Here is a 16,517-nt window from a genome sequence, read left to right on the forward strand (position 1 = left end):
TTGCAACCGAAGGCACCAGCTGCCTCATCCTGTTCATAGCTCTGCATTCAAGAAGGTATTCCATTTGCCTCAAAGAAGCCGGTGTCCAAACAGCATGGGTGGAAGAGCCAGCCAAACAGAGCTGTGTGCTCCCAGGTCTCCCATTACGCAGAGCAACTGGAGGCAGGAGGACCAGGGGAACCTGTTATGCAGGAGCCAGTTACAAAAGGACATGTCCGCAGCAAAACATGCAGGAAATGTGGAAATCGTCCACGAAATCCACCAGAGTTGCTGTTAGCTGCTGCCATCTTCAACAGAGCATTACATGTTAGATGAAGGGAACAACATGGCCCAATGTCATGACTGTGAGCAGAAGGTTGGACCAGAGGTCTCTGGAGGGCCCTTCCCACGCAAATTACCTTACCATCCCACAAATATCTGTCTGCAGACTAATGCAGAGAAAATAAATCTGCAGGTCCACAGCAATTTAACCCAATCCCTCTCCCCCCCCCGCCACCGCAGGTCAGGTTTTTGCCTTTGAGCTGGCTCACTGTGGCCTCCTGTGTCAGAATAAAAGGGAGAGAAAAGGCTGGGAGACCTTCCTAGTGCTGACCCGCCCCAGCTCAAACCACTGTGGCAGTGCAGATACAGAGGGAAGTTTGGTTCTTGCTAAAAATGATAAAGAGGGACTATACTCCTGTAGTCAAACATTTGAAAATGGACCTGCACCTTCCTCAATGAAGAGGAAGCAGAGATAAAAAAGCCAAGTTAGGGACAACACTGGTAAAGACTGACTCAAGCACTTTCCATGGCTACCCTGTTAGGTCCCAGCAGATGGTTTCTCAACCCTGTTGCTCCCACACTGTTTGGCACCATGCTTTGCCTTAACCATCTCATGTTTTTAAGGGTCAAAACCATGCCATTTACAAAACTGTGGTCTGACTTCAAAGCAAAATAGCACCATATCCACTCCAAGAGCCAACTTTTGAAGGCTCAGCCACAGCTAGGACCAAATGCAGCCAATGACATTTCTGGAGCCATCAGGAGAGACAAGATGTCTCCAGGGAAGGTGGAAATTGTAGAAGCAGCTAGAGCAGAGCCAACAGAAGAATGACAATGCTGCAAGCAGTGAGGTGGCAGGTAGGCTGGGAAGGGACAGGCTTTTATCGACACTTCATCAGGCTGGTGTGATCCTGGCACAAAGCCACCGGTGGAGAGGAAGACAAGAGCTTGCATGCTGTCTCAAGCTTTTAAGCAGAGAGATAGCATTGAGAAAAGGTCAGTCACAGATAAAGGTAAAAGCCACACTTGCTAAGTTCACAGAAAAAGAAATTAAAAAGGCAGGAAGAGAAAAGCCCTGAGGAATTCACTGCAACAGCTCAGTTTGTAAAGGAAGGTTACATTATCCCAACGCTGCAGTGTAGTCTAGATAAACCTGAGTTATCTTTAATCTAAGGATTTAAGTCACGGCAGCAGCTCATCAGAGGCTGCCTGAGCAGCAAGGGTAGTTAGCCACTGCTGAAAACCATAATTATTGCTGGAGTTGAAGAATGCAAACCATACCTGAGCTGGCTAGCTCAAAACTAGCTCAGATACATTTATGTTCAGCTGCAACACGTGCAGGAAAAAAAACAGGGAGCCTAACGATGAAACAAAGCTTGGTCATCTTGCAAAGGAGCTGAGACCTGTGGTTTTAGGAAGGGAAAACTCCACAAGATACCACCACCCTTGCTTTTCCAGGATGACAATAGGTCACTTCCTCAGATGTACTTCTGGGTGTTGCCACAGAGAGAAGAGAAACAGACAGTACTGTAAAACGTGCTTCAGTAGAAGATGCAGAGTTGCCTTCAGGTGCAAATCTCATCTTTTTTTATCATAACTAGGAAAGAACAAGCCTGCGAGAAATCATATACATTACTAAAACCTGTAAGAAACATAACATGAGAATCATTATTTTGCAGTTTAGTGAAAGAAACACCGTATAAACCATTACAGGCTCGAGTTCCCTTCTGCAATACAATCACTGCTGGCATTTTCACAGCATATACCAAGAGTGCAAGACTACAGACTGGGACGGCCTAGTCTTACATCCACTGACTCAATAGGCCCTGCACTCATTTTCCTAATGAACAACCAGAGCAAATAAAGTAAGGATGGCCATTTATGAAGTATTACGTGTTTATGGCTCCAGACTCAAGCCAAACACATATCTCAGTATGTGTGATTGCAAACTCACCATAGCTCTACTAAAGCTTTCAAAGACTTATGTATGCAACGCATTCATGAAGCAAGCTGAGGGGTGCCACAGCAAGTAATTACTACAGCCCAAGCAGTGAGAAAACAGGTAAAGCAAATCCAGGCAGGTTTTGAGCAAGAATTCTTTGCCCAGTTGCCTATTTACAGATTACCTCTCATTCATGAGGAACCTCGTATGCGAGTGTAATTATCTAGGGGTTTGCACTGTGAGAGTACCTACAGACTTCAGCCCCGGGTCAGCACTGCAATGTCCAGACATCAATCTGACAGAGCCACCAAGTTTTCTGCCCCAAAGCACTTCTGCTGTCAAACACAAGACAAGAAGCAACTTTTGGACCAAGCTTTCCAGCATGCAGCCCTCGAAGTGCCAGCCATCCCTGTACACGGTTAGGCAGGCTGCTCCAAAAGTTACCACCGCAGGTGTCCTCGAAGCTAAGAGAAGAGGAAAAGGTGCAGAGCAAGCACTGAGGTTCAGGGTAGCTGCCACAGATGATGAATGGTGAACTATGAGAAGGGAAGGTTTGATGAAGTCTGCAGCACACTGGTAGGGGAGCACAAGCTTCAGTTGCACAGGTACCTGCACACTCAGGTGTTAAATGGTGGGCTTGGTGAGGTCAGTGGTTTTCAACTTGGAGTCCGCAGAACCCCAAGTGATCTGTGAACTCCTTTCCAAAAGGTCTACAGAAAGAGAAAAGTGAAAAGCGCTGCTTATATTTGCTGCATTTCCACGAAAGTCAGCAATCTGCAAACTAAAGAAAGCTGAGTACCATTACACTAACGGTTATTGCTCACTGGAACAGGAGGCAATGTAAATGATTCAAAGCAATGGAAAATCCTCAGGAATTGGAAATGGGTGCACAAGCCACTGAGCAAAAGAAACAAGAAAAAAATTAAAATAGCATGTCCCAGTTGTTCAACATTTTCCTAGCTAGTGGGAAAAAAGTTATGTCAAAATTATTTCCTTTTTACCGCCCGTCACTCATCACAAAAATCAACTCAAGTCTGTAGCTCACATTTCTTCCATCTCACAAGATGATTGGTGTCTAGTGGCTCCCAACAGGCAGAATATGTTTTGGCCTCTCTCTCAACACAAACATTGAAGAGATTGGAACGACGGCACTGGGATTAATTTAAGTAACCACTGAAACACAAAGCCCAACAATTATCTGAGCAGAAAAATTAAGACGACTCATATGCACTGGCACACAGATAAATCTGCTTTCTGTCTTAAAGATCAAATATGTCATTGAATGAGACTAGTTATTGACAGAAAAAAGCAGAACAATGATAGATGTAGTAATTCTGACACTAAAACATTTTACAGCCATACTACACTTGAAAGGTAGCCAAGAAGCAAGTTCCTACAGACCTTCCAACAGCTATTCAGCATTAGCTTCACTGAGGAGCTCTAGCTGTACACCTCTAACAAAGACAAACTAACAATCAGAAAATATCTTGGAAACAAAACCAAAGAACTTGAATTAATAAGAAATCTTTAAACTAAAGGTTACAAGCTAGTGCCATAAATAAAAATCACAAGATGATAGCCACTAATTCCAGCCCAAGGAAAGAAACCAGAATGACTGTAGCCTACTTTTTGTGACTTCATCTTTACTGACAAAGTATTAATTAAGACTTCCTCTTCATACTTTTATTGAAGTAGTATTAATTAAGGCTTCCTCTTTGTACTTTTCCTGAAGGCACCTACAGACCCTGGGTGAACTCTTCTGCTGTTTATTTTTCAAAGGATTGTACACAGTAAAAATAAAAATGCAAAGAATACTAGTCCTGATTTTACAAGCTTAATTCTCAAAGTGCTCCCAGCTTAGATGCAGATGACCCATGCTGGGATTAACCAGGAAAAGATTCCTCTGGCTCATCTCTTAACAACAGTCAGGCAAATACAAGAACATACAACATGCCTACATTTAAAAATGTGAGTCCTCCCACCAAACTCAGACTTAACTTACTATGTGAACATGTGGGCATCTGCATCTTGTTGAATCAAGACCAGTCAAAGTTATGGGAAACCTCTGTTCATACAGCACTTAAAACATTAGATACACCCTCACACACATATCTATATGAAGGAAATCTAGCTGAAAATCGCCCTAAGTGTCTACTGTGGAATGCTTAAGCACACAAAATTTATTTGAGAAACACTGCAAAGCTTCACAGACCTACGAGTCCTATATTCCACCAACTCCACCTTACAGGCACCTCCCAATCTGCTGAAAGATGGAGATGATACCATGTAGCTAGACCTCCCAGGAAAATGCATTAGGTACTGTCAAAGTCTCCACTTTCAATAGAGCAGACCTGACACCTATCAGACTTGCTTCCCTACCACCTGAAGCACTACATCCAAGAAAGATTATCTGTTCATGTCACTAAAACCATGGCCGACCTCCCTTCTCTTTTGGTCTCCCACTCCTTCCAGATGTTCATATTCATAAAGGAGGCTTCTCTACATGGCTAATGTCTGGTCTGAAGATGCCAGTTTGAAAAATATACTTGTTTCTAGAGCATCTAAAGTTGTAGAGACTGGAAGTTATTTTCCTGCTCCATGTTTACCCACTGTTTACCGCTTTGTGACGTTGTTCTCTGCAGCTTCTCACAAAACCAACGTTTTCCTCTTTAACTGCATAGGATTTTTCAATCAATAACACCAAGAAAGCATTTCTTTTTAACCAAAAGGATAATTGTGACAAATTAGCAATGAGGGCAGGAAAGCTCAGTGTCCTCAAAGATTTTTTCAGCCCCATTTCAGAAACAGTGGGTGAATGTGCCCCTTTAACATCTCTTTTCTCAAATTAAACTAGGGAGAAAATTCCCACCCTTTTCTTTAGTTTTTTAATAACCCTTCCTGCTAATAATGTCTACAATGTTAGATACTGTCTTTGCTTTAAAATAGACCTTAAAATCCTGCTTCTCAACTGGTTAAACGGCCTTGTGAACATGTGGCTAATTAGCACATCCCTACAGCCCAGGCAAGTTGCTGACTTCTCACAGCACAACACCAGGAACCTGAAAACCTCTGTTCAGGCTCATCCTACTGTCCACAATTTGCTCCTCCTTTGACTTAAATAGCCATATAAACACCAAGTATGTGACAGTACATCAAGACCTCCTTCCTCTACTTTCCTTTGCAGCACTATGGATGTTTCACCCTCTTCTTCTGTCCAGAGCAGCCTGAACCACCCTGCTGGACAGGAGCCATTTGCAAAGCCTCACCGGGAGGCTTCTGCTAGCAGGCAAGCTGAGTGGATGAAAATCTTTGCACGGGTGCTGACCTACTTCTGGCTTCAGAAGCTACAGCATCTCAACAGCACCCTCAGATTAAGCAAGGTGTACGGGTTTCCCTGAGCGGAGATGGTGGAGACAAAAGAGGCCCTTCAGGGAAGCCCAAAGAAAACACTTGGCTTGCTCTTAATGCCAGCTATTGTTATTTCATCTGTCAATGAAAAGGGAACTTGTCTGGGCACTAACCCTGCAATACGCTCAATCAGGAGAGCAAACATTTAATGCCGGTCTGCCAGAGTGGGAGGCAAGGGCAAAGTCCACTCCCACACAGGCTGAGGAAGGGCTGGAAGGCTCAAGGGCAGGCTGAGCATGATTGGCAGCTAAATAACACACCAAGAATCCTTTGATTAAAACACCCCCTTAAAAGAAAGGGAAAAAAAAAAAAAACAACAACAAAACAAAACCCCCAAATCCCCATCCCCAGAACAAAAAAAAAAAAAAAAACACCACACCAAACGTACAGAAGTTCACTGCAGCATCACATGGAGCTTACAGGACTTTGGTTACCTCTCTAGAATTTAAACACAATAAATTAACAGGCAGTGATAAATCCCATTTATGTTGGGTTGATCTCTTTGGGAAGGGCATCAGTAATGAACTGTATGCGTTGCTACTGGCACAGCTGCAGGGCTCTATAAACTCATTGACCCAAGGATAGAAGTAAGACAATGTAAGTAGACACAATATATTTATTAGGCTATTAAGTCTTCCTCACCTGGAGAAAGGCTGATGTATCCAGAAAACTATCTATTTCTTCCATATTCTTTCCATATAGAAAGATATCCATGCATATTATGACCAAAGTAGAAAAAACAACTACAGCCTGAAAGAATGAATATTCATTTGTCTTTCTTCTTAAGCTAAAAGTTTCACTAGACTTGGTATAGTCCTTTTTTAAAGGACAAAAAAAAAAGTTCCCATTTTTAAAATACTCATAGCCCCATAATAATACCTAAGACTCTGCTGCCAAAGCTCGAACACACTGGCAGCACCTAGCTTCTTCTAATGCTAACACCTTGCAAGTTCTACAGCTGCAGTGTTAAACATGATCCTTGCAGTCTCACTCCTCGAGAGCCTCCGAACACCCAGTGAGAGGTGCTGCGTTACTGCACACACAACTTCAAGGTGGCAGATAAGCAGGAGTGACTGGACCTGCGGTTACTGGTGAGGATGGACACAGCGAAGCGCTGCCCCACTACCAATGCAGGGACCAAGCCACTGCTCAGCCACAGTCCAGCCCCAGGTCTTCCCCTCCCAAAACACACCTTTCTTCCCCTTCTGTTGGCACCAGGAGGAGGAATCGGCCTCCCCTGTGGCCAGCCTAGTCCTGCTGACCACTGCATTTTAGGCCATGTTATTGGGAAAACCACTGGGACTTGTCACCTTCCAAGAGCCCTCCTCCGCTCTTTCAGTGAGATTCCCTGTACTGGGGACAGCAATGGGCCCTTTGGCATCCTCATTCTCCTCCAAAGGCAAGCATGAGCTAGCATATGTACCTTCTGAAGCACTAACAGCTAGCAAAAACTGCTTTAAAACTTCATGGAGGTACCCAAATCATGCTCTTCAAATAGCAACATTTTTCACTGTCACAGTGATTTTGTAAAGAACCAAGTTTGGAGTCATTTCCTAGAGTTTAAGTGAATTGGTTTGCCTTTCTTAAAGAGCAATCTTTGATACACCTGCATAACCCTTTGTTAATCATCTGATAATGGCATTCAAGGTTAAGCTAAAGGGCTGCTGTATTTTACTCAGACTTCTGCTGTTTCAGTGTCCCATCCCACCCCCCCACAGAAGAACAACAATGAATTCTCATATTGCATGGGTTAGAAGTATATCCAGCTCCAGAAAACACACTACAGAAGTCATTATATTGTGCATATTTACGTGCACAGTATAGTGACTTTCTTTCATAAGAAAATGAAAAATAGGCAATATTACAACCATGGCTTTTCTGCTACAGAAAAAAAGCAACTAGAAGAACCACTATGCAGATTCCCTGGGTAGTTATCAACCTTTGAATGCGTGCTCTATTGCTATTGTGGCTCAGAACAGGAGCCCAATTAAAAAAGGAGCTGTGAAGACCTGCTCAAATGTCAATGGGAAAGCACTTTGTTTCATCAAAATATACGTGTTTGTACATTCTTAACATTCAGATATTTCTCCTCAGAGGTCTCAGGTGAAATCCCAGGTCATAAACTGAGGGATCAAGTACACCGGACAGAAGAAAGCATGTTTACATATTAGGTGAAGGGATTTTATTCCAAGAAGAACATAATAGCCTTAAAAACCTTTCCAGAACGGGCCCACCCAGGGAGCAGTTTCGATACTGGAAACTGGAGACTGCAATAACATTTCCAGCCATCAACATCATTAGAAAATAATCAAAACATTTATGCTTTTGTATTTAAACCAAAGAAACAAAGTTTGTAGAGAGCTTGAATTTTCAGAACCCCATTAAATTTCTGCTACTGCTACAGAAGTTCCTCCCATCCCCACGTTTCACAGCCACAGTTTCTGAAGGGGAAACCACCATCTGGTTGCAGATTTTATTTTCTTCGAACACTTCAGCCTTTCCTTGACCACCAAAAGAAAAGAGAAGCCTGGCCATGGTATGTTTGTCAAAGCCAAGGGAAGGTGTGATGTTGCTCAGAAGGTAGTTTTGGATGCCAAGAGTCTTGGAGGACACCCAATCTGTCTGGGTTGCATCTTTGCTGCTGCCCTCTCTAAACGGATGTCTTGAATGCAGACGAGAACGTGGTAAAGCTTTAGCATGCCCTACCCAGGGGACAAGCTGTAATTCTGCTGGCCAGCAGAAAGAAGGACAGGTTCACCATCCGGATGAATGGCCTGAGGCAACAGCACCAGAAGAGCTGGGAGAGAGCGCCAACTTCATTACCGCGCCATTTACAAAGGAGTCGAATCAAAAACCTGTCACTCAAGCCCAATGATAGCAGTGATTTCATACACAGCTGACCTTCCTGTAGCATCGCTGCCCTAAATGCACATTTCTCCAGGAATCAAAACAAACCCATTTCAAGCTAAATTTTAAACTGTGGGAACATGTGTAGAAGGTGTGAACTTAGCCCACTAAAATCATTACAAGTTGATAATCTGATAAATAAAATATTAAGCAACGTGCCTCTAACTAGCAAATTACAAAGACGGGACAAAGTTGGGAATGCATTACTGAGTTTTCGTGCTGCAAAACCACAAAGAGGAGCAGGCAGGACGGGGGTGCCTGTGGCTGATGGCCCTGTGGCCATCCCTTGTCATGGCCCCCAGACACCCCATCCACCTCAGCCTTTTTAAAACCAAAAATTACTATGTACAAAAGAGGAGCAGGACAGATGGAAAGGTGATTTAGCGAGCGGCCTGGCAGCACATGATGCTGGCAGCTCAGGAGCCCATTTAAGCACTGGGAGTAACACCTGACAAGGGCTTCATTCAGTGCACACCCTCTGCACCGCTCCCCAGCAAAGACAAGGGCCCTTTGAGGAGGGAAATGAGGAGTGTTTAATTAAAGACCAGACCCTCACTCACAGATAAAGAGATGGAGAGAGTGAGGGCCCTAGTGCCACTTGTGCTTCCGCAGAGCCCCACAGCTGAGGGCTGCTCTCCTGCTCTCGGCCACCACAGTTCCCTTACAGCATCACTACTTCGTACGGAGTGTACACTTAACTTGCAAGGCTGGATGACTTATTTGCTACCAGGAAGTACTCTACCATACAATGGCAGTCTTTGTGGGGTGGAAGGAGGTGGGGAGACAGTACTAGCTGGCCATTAACTTTATACATCCTTCCCTTGAGTTGCACAATGAATACCATGCGTCAGTTTGACTTTTTCAAGAGAAGCTTCTTCGAGAAAAAAAAATAAAAAGAAATTACATTTAATAGGTCATATCTTTCCTTCCTGTGTTTTTTATTTTCACAATACATTTTAAACAACCTGCATTAGTCTTGCAGACTATCCACAGCTTTCTTTAAAGAGCAAACAGCATTTCTGACTCCTAGATTTCACTCTCCAAAACACAAGCACAAACGACATACTGAGAAATCAGGCACTTTACATGCAGTCCATACTCATTTAGCTCTTGCCTCTTTCTCCCGAGTTTCTAAAAGCTGCTTTTACAAAGTACATTAAGGGCCCAATCCGACACTTCTGAGCAGTGAAGTTCTTTGCTCAAAGTTGGGAGTAAATTCATAAGCACCTCTGCCAGGCCATTAGCTTAATTTTACCTTCTGTTGGGGTTTTTTTAAGGCTGCAGTAACCACCTCACAAATATAAAAAGTGCTTAGTGGATCTCTAACCAGCTCTAAGTTGGGGTGGGACAGAAGGAGAAATTGTAGTTTACATCCCCTGAAGTTCCCATGGTAATACCACGAGGCATACAAAAGGTGTAGATGACTGTGCAGTAAACTCATCCTCAGAGGTTTTATTACTATGAAACTTAATGCTCCCTCACTGAAAAGAAATTTTTATTATATAAAGGAGATAATTGGGAGGAAAAAAGACAATTCACGGTTTATGACTGGGTATAGATGAATAACATTTAATGTCCAACAGTCTACACTGCACCATAATCATCCGCTAATGACTGGAAAACTCACGGTGAAAATTACTGAACCTAAACTGGTGGGGTGTTAATTTAATTTTTGGTGGCAAGAGAGAACATGGCAGGGAGAGAAAAGAAAGGGAGCACTTAGCTCCAGCTCCCAGCGCAGCAAAAAAACGTTTCCCCGCCTATGCCTGGCCGAGCAGGAACAATGCACAACAGCCCGGCCCTGCCGACTTTGCTGAATTATAACTCCTGCTAGTTAGTTTAATTATTGCACATACATTTCTTGAAAACTCCATTTGAAACATCAGCTTCTAATTGGAGAAATTGCTCTGGGCATGAACGAATGGTTATTATAAAGTTTGGTCACTTCTTTTCAAGCAATCATTAGAAAAGGGCACGGCCCTTCCATGAAGCGTATGAAAACCTCTCAAAGATGCCCATTGTCCGAGACTCAGAATCAAGTGCAAAAGATAGAGAAAGAAGTCTCAGCTGGGAACACAAAAGGCAATGAAGACACGAAAACAAGGTAGAGCATCCTGCTACACCAGCAGCGCCTTGCGTGGAAGAGCTGAAAGGGGAAAAAAAAAAGCTCAGCTTACAGGATGACAAATATTAGTGGGTGCAAATGGAAGGTGTGTCAAAGACAGAAATCTTATTAAAATAAGAACGCTTATTAAAGACTTAAGTTGCAAAAGCCTTGCAAAGTTACAAGAAAGCTTCAAATCACTCTTACCAAAGACAACGAATTTCATCACGGGACCCACAGGTTTGCATAAGGTTTCCTTGACCCTCTAAATCAGCATATTTAGCATGCGCTGGTTTGGGGGTTTTGTTTATTCAAAGACTGCTCAGGTTTCCCAAAGCTCTCTCTTTAATTTAAAAACCTAGATACACCCACCAGTTTCCTAATACCTGAGTAACTCTGATCATCACAAAAATGGACACTGAGCAAGCTTTTATGGTGTAACCATTTAGTTTAAGAAAACTAGCAAAGAAGTTTTAAAGTCACACATGAAACACTTTATCCCCTGTATCCTCAAGCCCTGAGCTGTCAGCACTAAAGCAACTTTCTGATGTGCTTCATATTCCTGCCCTATTTTGTAGTAGGGCCTAATTTTACAGTTCAAGAGTTGAATCTCGACACTGAAATCCCACGTGGATTTGAATCCATTTACTTTCTGGCCCAGATACACCTGCACCAAGCATATTAGGACTGTCCAGTCTCTGATAACTACAGATTACACTTTCATGAACTTTTCATTATCAAGCCAGGGTGACTTAAAGGTGGGAAAACTATTCAGCAACGAGTCTCTTCCTGGTTTATATTTTACAATCCCAGCAGCAGAAAACACGCTATGCATTTTAGAGGTTTAGTATTCCCTCCTCCTCACCAGCTACTTTTTCCTCCAGTTATTATCTCCATGGCCATCACAACCCATTAGTCATCAGACTAGCTGAGCCTCTGGACCACAACGAACAAGAAATGTCAGAAACACCAAAAGTCAGGCTGCAGTCATAACTTCTGGGTCACATTAGCACTTAACGATGCAAGTGAGGGGAAGCATTGTTCAAAAGTCTCCAGTACCTGTGCATAGAGGTCATGCAGCCAAGAAGAGGAGGCATTTCTGCCCCTTGCCAGGCAGCAGTGGGATGCTGGGACATGCTCCCCACACCGCTCTGGGGCAGGCAGCTTGTTGTCCAGCTACCCCAACCCAGCCAGGCTGCAGGGGCAGGTGGGGCAGAAAGCCATCCCCACCTTTCTGCAAGCAGCCAGACAACCCAGAGAAAAGGCCAGAACTGACCCCATGGTCTGCCACAGCATTGCCCAAGTACCCCAATGGCTCTGGGGTGCAGAGCTAGAGCCCTCTGCTCATTCCCATGCACCCCCTCACTGCTATGCTCTGCCATAGCACCCCCCTATTCCACTACAGCGTGGGGCCTACAGGCTGGGCCAGAGCAGCAGAAAACAGCAGCTTCACTTTCATCAAAAATACCATGCCACTTTTTCCCCTTGACCCCATCAGTTATTTATTAACAGTAGTAAAATATTACTGTTCCTCACCTCCCAGCCAGGCAGGGTTTCCTCTCAGCCCAAGATACCCACCAGTTTTTTTAAAAAGCTGAAGAGTATGGAGCCTTTTTCTTTTTGTCTGTAGGTGTACTGTTCACTGCTTTAATGCTGCAAAGTGAAGAATAAAGTGTGAGAGAGCTCCTAAGTAAGTCATGGCCATTTACACGTTAGGCACCTAATTATGTTGAAAATACAATTACACACATTTCAGCAGATGATCATGCCCACGGGCCAGGCCCGTTACTTTGATTCTTCTTTAACTACCTAACTTTACAGTAAATGCAAGTTGAATCTACTTAGATAAAAGACCTGAATTATCAGTCTGGGTGTGGAAAAAAGACAGTGAAAAAAATTTAAAAAAAAAAAAAAAAAATCAATGTTCCCATCTCATTTAACACAGTTAAGGACACTGCACAACAGGTCCCTGCTCTTCTTTCATACCCTTTAATCAAATACTGAGAGGCATTTTCTATTTTTAAAGTCAAATTAAAACTTTTGGCTCCAGTCTTTTGTAAATTCATAGTGAAGATAACCCCCCAAGGAATGCATATTATTTACACACCAGTGAGCTTACTTATTAACGCGGACTTCTAGCAAAAGTTGTGTTTCCGTATCTTAAAACAGGCCACAAAGACCTGTTTACATTCCATGTCTGGCTTTAATAATATCAAGGTCAGAGCGCACCCTTCAACGGTCCTCCTGTGCAGTGGCCTGAGGAATGTCGCCCAATGGGTAGGGTCCAGGGACACCCCAAAAATCAAACACTGACCCTTACACTCCATCAAGCAACGGCACCCATTCGGGAGCTCTTCCTCCTCGGTCCAGCTGGAGCCAAAAAGCCCACATGAGCTACACTGAGCAGCTGGCACTCACCGCTGCCTGCATCTCTATGCTTACCACCACACTTTGTTCCAAAAGGAAAAGCATAAGCATTTAACAGACTTGGGTGGAAAGCACATGCAGGTTCTCTCCCCTTGTTTGCTGGCCACAAATAGCAATTCTATCCAAACCTCAGCACAACCCAAGTCCACTACCTGCCTATCAACTTTTTATTCTCCTCTAAATATTGGTGGGATGCAGAAAACTCTTCCATCACCAGAATAGGATTTACCACCTGCTATTCAACACTCATTTGTTGTCAGAGGTTCACAGGGAATTCCTCTACAATGAGGAAAAAAGGTCCATCAACTCATTTTTAAATGGGCAACTTGTCCTGAGCGTCCCCCTCAGCATGAAGAAACTGTAATATTCAAATAAGTTTGATGGGGAAATAGTGAGTGACAGCAAGTGTCTGAAAACTGTGTGAGAAGCAAGACTGCAGATGAACAGAAGTGATCAGACTCTGTTCTGCCTATTCCAGAAGGACAGCGACAGCTAAATACATTCAAAACCGAGATTAAAAAAAAAATAAACTAAGACACACCAAATATTCAAGCTCCATTCTTTGCAGAAATTTTACTCAGATCATTTTTTAAAAGAAATTTATGAGAGCATCCTGTTTTGAGAATCTGAACCTCCCAGTGCAGAGCAAACATCTCCAGCTCTGTGACATGTTCCAGGTGCCTGCCGCATAAGACACAGATGATAGAAGTTGTCCATACGGAAAAGGCACCGTCACCACTGCAGCAGCTGTGGGAAGCAACGAGACCTTGACAGCAATAAAACAAACACTCACAATTTGTCTTCTCTCCATAAGAGAAGGTTGACGTTTCAAGCTGTGAAGGCTGAAAGTTACCTTAAATCCTAAGGAAAACTTCAGGTCTGTTGCTCTTCACGACTACCCAGTATATACAACAAATAGCCACAGTTTTATTTCTTGTTTTGGTGGGGGAGGTTTTTGCGTTAAAGTAAGTGCTACAAAAATTTTTTCTGTCCATGCTATTTTTTTTCCCCGAAGAGATATGCACCTTCCTAGGCCGCACTGCACACAAGCAGGACTCCCGTGGGGGATCACACCGTAACTGGAATCTTCAGCCCACTGCGGCATAACAGACTTGCCATTTACTGCTCCAAAAGCCACCTGTCCTGCACTGCAAAAGAACCATACATTCCTCATCTCCCACTCCTGCTTCTTGTTGTGGAAGGCGCCTTCACAGCAATACCGTGACACAAGTTCGAGCTACCAAGCTGATCCAAATATAAAGTGAAATAATTGGTTTGGCAAGCCTAGAAATGCTAAAATGAAGTTTTAAAATTTCGAATGCTAGAAATTACTATTTTTAAGGAACTGATTATAACTCTAATTAAAAGCTTGCACTCTTTGTAAGTGTTAGCAGTTACTCCCGAATTGTGTAAAGGTCCCGTAGCTCAGGAGGATGCGGGACCCCTCGGCAGCGGAACGCCCGCGAAAAGCATGCCCGAGGAGCGAGCCGCCAAAGGACAGCAGGCATCTCCCCCTGTTTCCAAAACCTACAACTTATGGTTTTAACCTCGCCCGCCGAAGGAAACGGGGGAACGCACCGCTCCAACCCGTCCATACAGCTGCCGCCCGCAGCTCTTCCTGCGAACCCCAGCGACTCGCAGCGCATCCTCGGAACGCCGCCGCTCGCCCCTTCCGCGCCCATCCACTTTTGGGGGCGCAGATCCCGCGGCGCGGCGGGGCCGGGCCCCCCCTTCCGCCCCCCCAGCCCCTGACCCCGGCGGCGGGCGCTCCGGGGGCAGCTTCTCCGCGGGGCCGCCGCCGCGCTCGTCCCCGGCCCGGCCCTGGGAGGGGGAGGGACACCACCCCCCCCCCCCGTCCCCCCGGCGGCACCTACCCAGGCACTTGATGTGGAAGCCGCTGGGGGGCTTGAGGGAGCGGCGCGCCCAGCCCTGCCGCAGCACCTCCAGGTGCTCCTCCTTGCCCTGCACCAGCAGCACCTGCTCGTCGATCCAGCCCAGGAAGAAGGTCTCGGCCACCGCCGCCGTGGCCCGCCGGTCCCAGAAGTGCTGCATGTTCTCCCGCTTGAAGTCCGCGAAGATCTCGTAGCCGATGCGGTGGCGGCCCAGCTCCGCCGCCGGCCCCGCGCCGCCGCCGCCCCCCGGCCGCCCCCCGGCCGCGGCGCCCAGCACGATGGCCAGGGAGTGCGGGGCGATCTGCAGGCACCGCTCCGCCCTGCGCGGCATGGCCGCTCACCGCCCGCCGCCGGGCAGGGGCAGGGGCAGGGGCACGGGCAGGGACATGCCTTCCCGCAGCCGCGCTGCCTCCCGCGGCCGGCTGTCCGCTCTCCGCGCCGCTCCGCCCCGGCCCGGGCCGCTCCGCCCCCGGCACACCCCCGGCGCGGCGCGGCGCGGTCCGGCACCGCCGGCGAGGCGGGCACGTTCTCCCGCGGGTGCCGGCCCCTCAGCGGGCAGCGGCCGTCGCCTCCCGGCGGGAAGCCCACGGCCTCTCCCGCCCCCCCAGCACGGTAGCGGCAGCACCGTCCCCGCTGCGTGTCCCGGCTGGCGGTGCTGGCTTCCCGGCACCCTCCGGTCCCGGGAAACCTCACCCTTCCCTCCCCGGCGTGAAACACGGGGGCATCCCGCAGCCACTTCCAGACCATCCCAGCGAGTCTCACGGTCGTTATATTTGTGCTTCTTCCGGCGGCCACACGGCTGTGGGTAAAATACACAGCGAGCAGCACTGACCCCGCTGCACCCAAACGTCCACAACCACCTTCTGCACCCGTAGTAATCCTGTGTCACTTTGTGTCTGAGGCGTACTGAAGTCTGATCGTGATAGAGCCAGTGCAAGGTTCGCTCTTGACTTTGGTGACTTTTTTCCAGCAGTTTAATATTTTGCCTCCTTTGTGCTCCAGGTCACCGGCTGCCCGTGAGGCTCGAGGGAGAGCTCAGCAAAAATGGGCCATGCACGAGCAGAAATGGAGGGACCCAGGTCCTTCCCCACAGAGCCCGGCCTGGGCCGCGTGTCGAGGTGGTAGGTGGTTGCTGAGCTGTAGGCGCCAGTTGCGCCAGTTACACCTGACGGAAAGCGGATTGAGGGACCTCACCAACATCTCCCAAAGACCACAGCAAAACCAAGTCTCTCATCGCTGAAAGTGGCGCTCGAGTTCCTCAACTGGCTGTGACCGTTGGTCGCCTTGGCACTGGGCGGACCACGCGGACCATGCGGGTGGCTCCGGCAGTGCCCTCGCCTCGCCCCGGGGAGTGGGGCACTGTGGCACGGAGCAAACGGGCAGCAAAGCATGGGAATGCACCGGAAAGGCGAAGGACGCAAGGAAGAAAACTGCTGTAGAGAAGAGGGGCAAAAGCAGAGGCAGAGGAGGGGAGAGCGAGAGGAAAGAAGAGGCAGTGGCCACTCTGCTGGGCAGTGGTTTAAGAGCTGCAACTGAAGAGGCTACAGCCACCACCGTATGCTGTGCATGAGCTACA

The 16,517-nt window shown here is 46.5% G+C and overlaps 1 protein-coding gene across 1 annotated transcript in view; it reads right to left on the reverse strand.

Annotated features, from left to right (window-relative positions):
* STOX2 (storkhead box 2) overlaps positions 1-15,272 on the reverse strand; it is a 150,014-nt gene extending 134,742 nt beyond the window's left edge. The window contains exon 1 of the mRNA XM_074822754.1: positions 14,924-15,272. Within this exon, the coding sequence (XP_074678855.1) occupies positions 14,924-15,272 (349 nt within the window). The remainder of the gene's footprint in view (positions 1-14,923) is intronic.
* Between the last annotated feature and the right edge of the window lie 1,245 nt (positions 15,273-16,517).

The sequence above is a fragment of the Strix aluco genome, chromosome 4 (genome assembly GCF_031877795.1).
Source record: "Strix aluco isolate bStrAlu1 chromosome 4, bStrAlu1.hap1, whole genome shotgun sequence".
In the NCBI taxonomy this organism is placed as follows: Eukaryota; Metazoa; Chordata; class Aves; order Strigiformes; family Strigidae; genus Strix; species Strix aluco.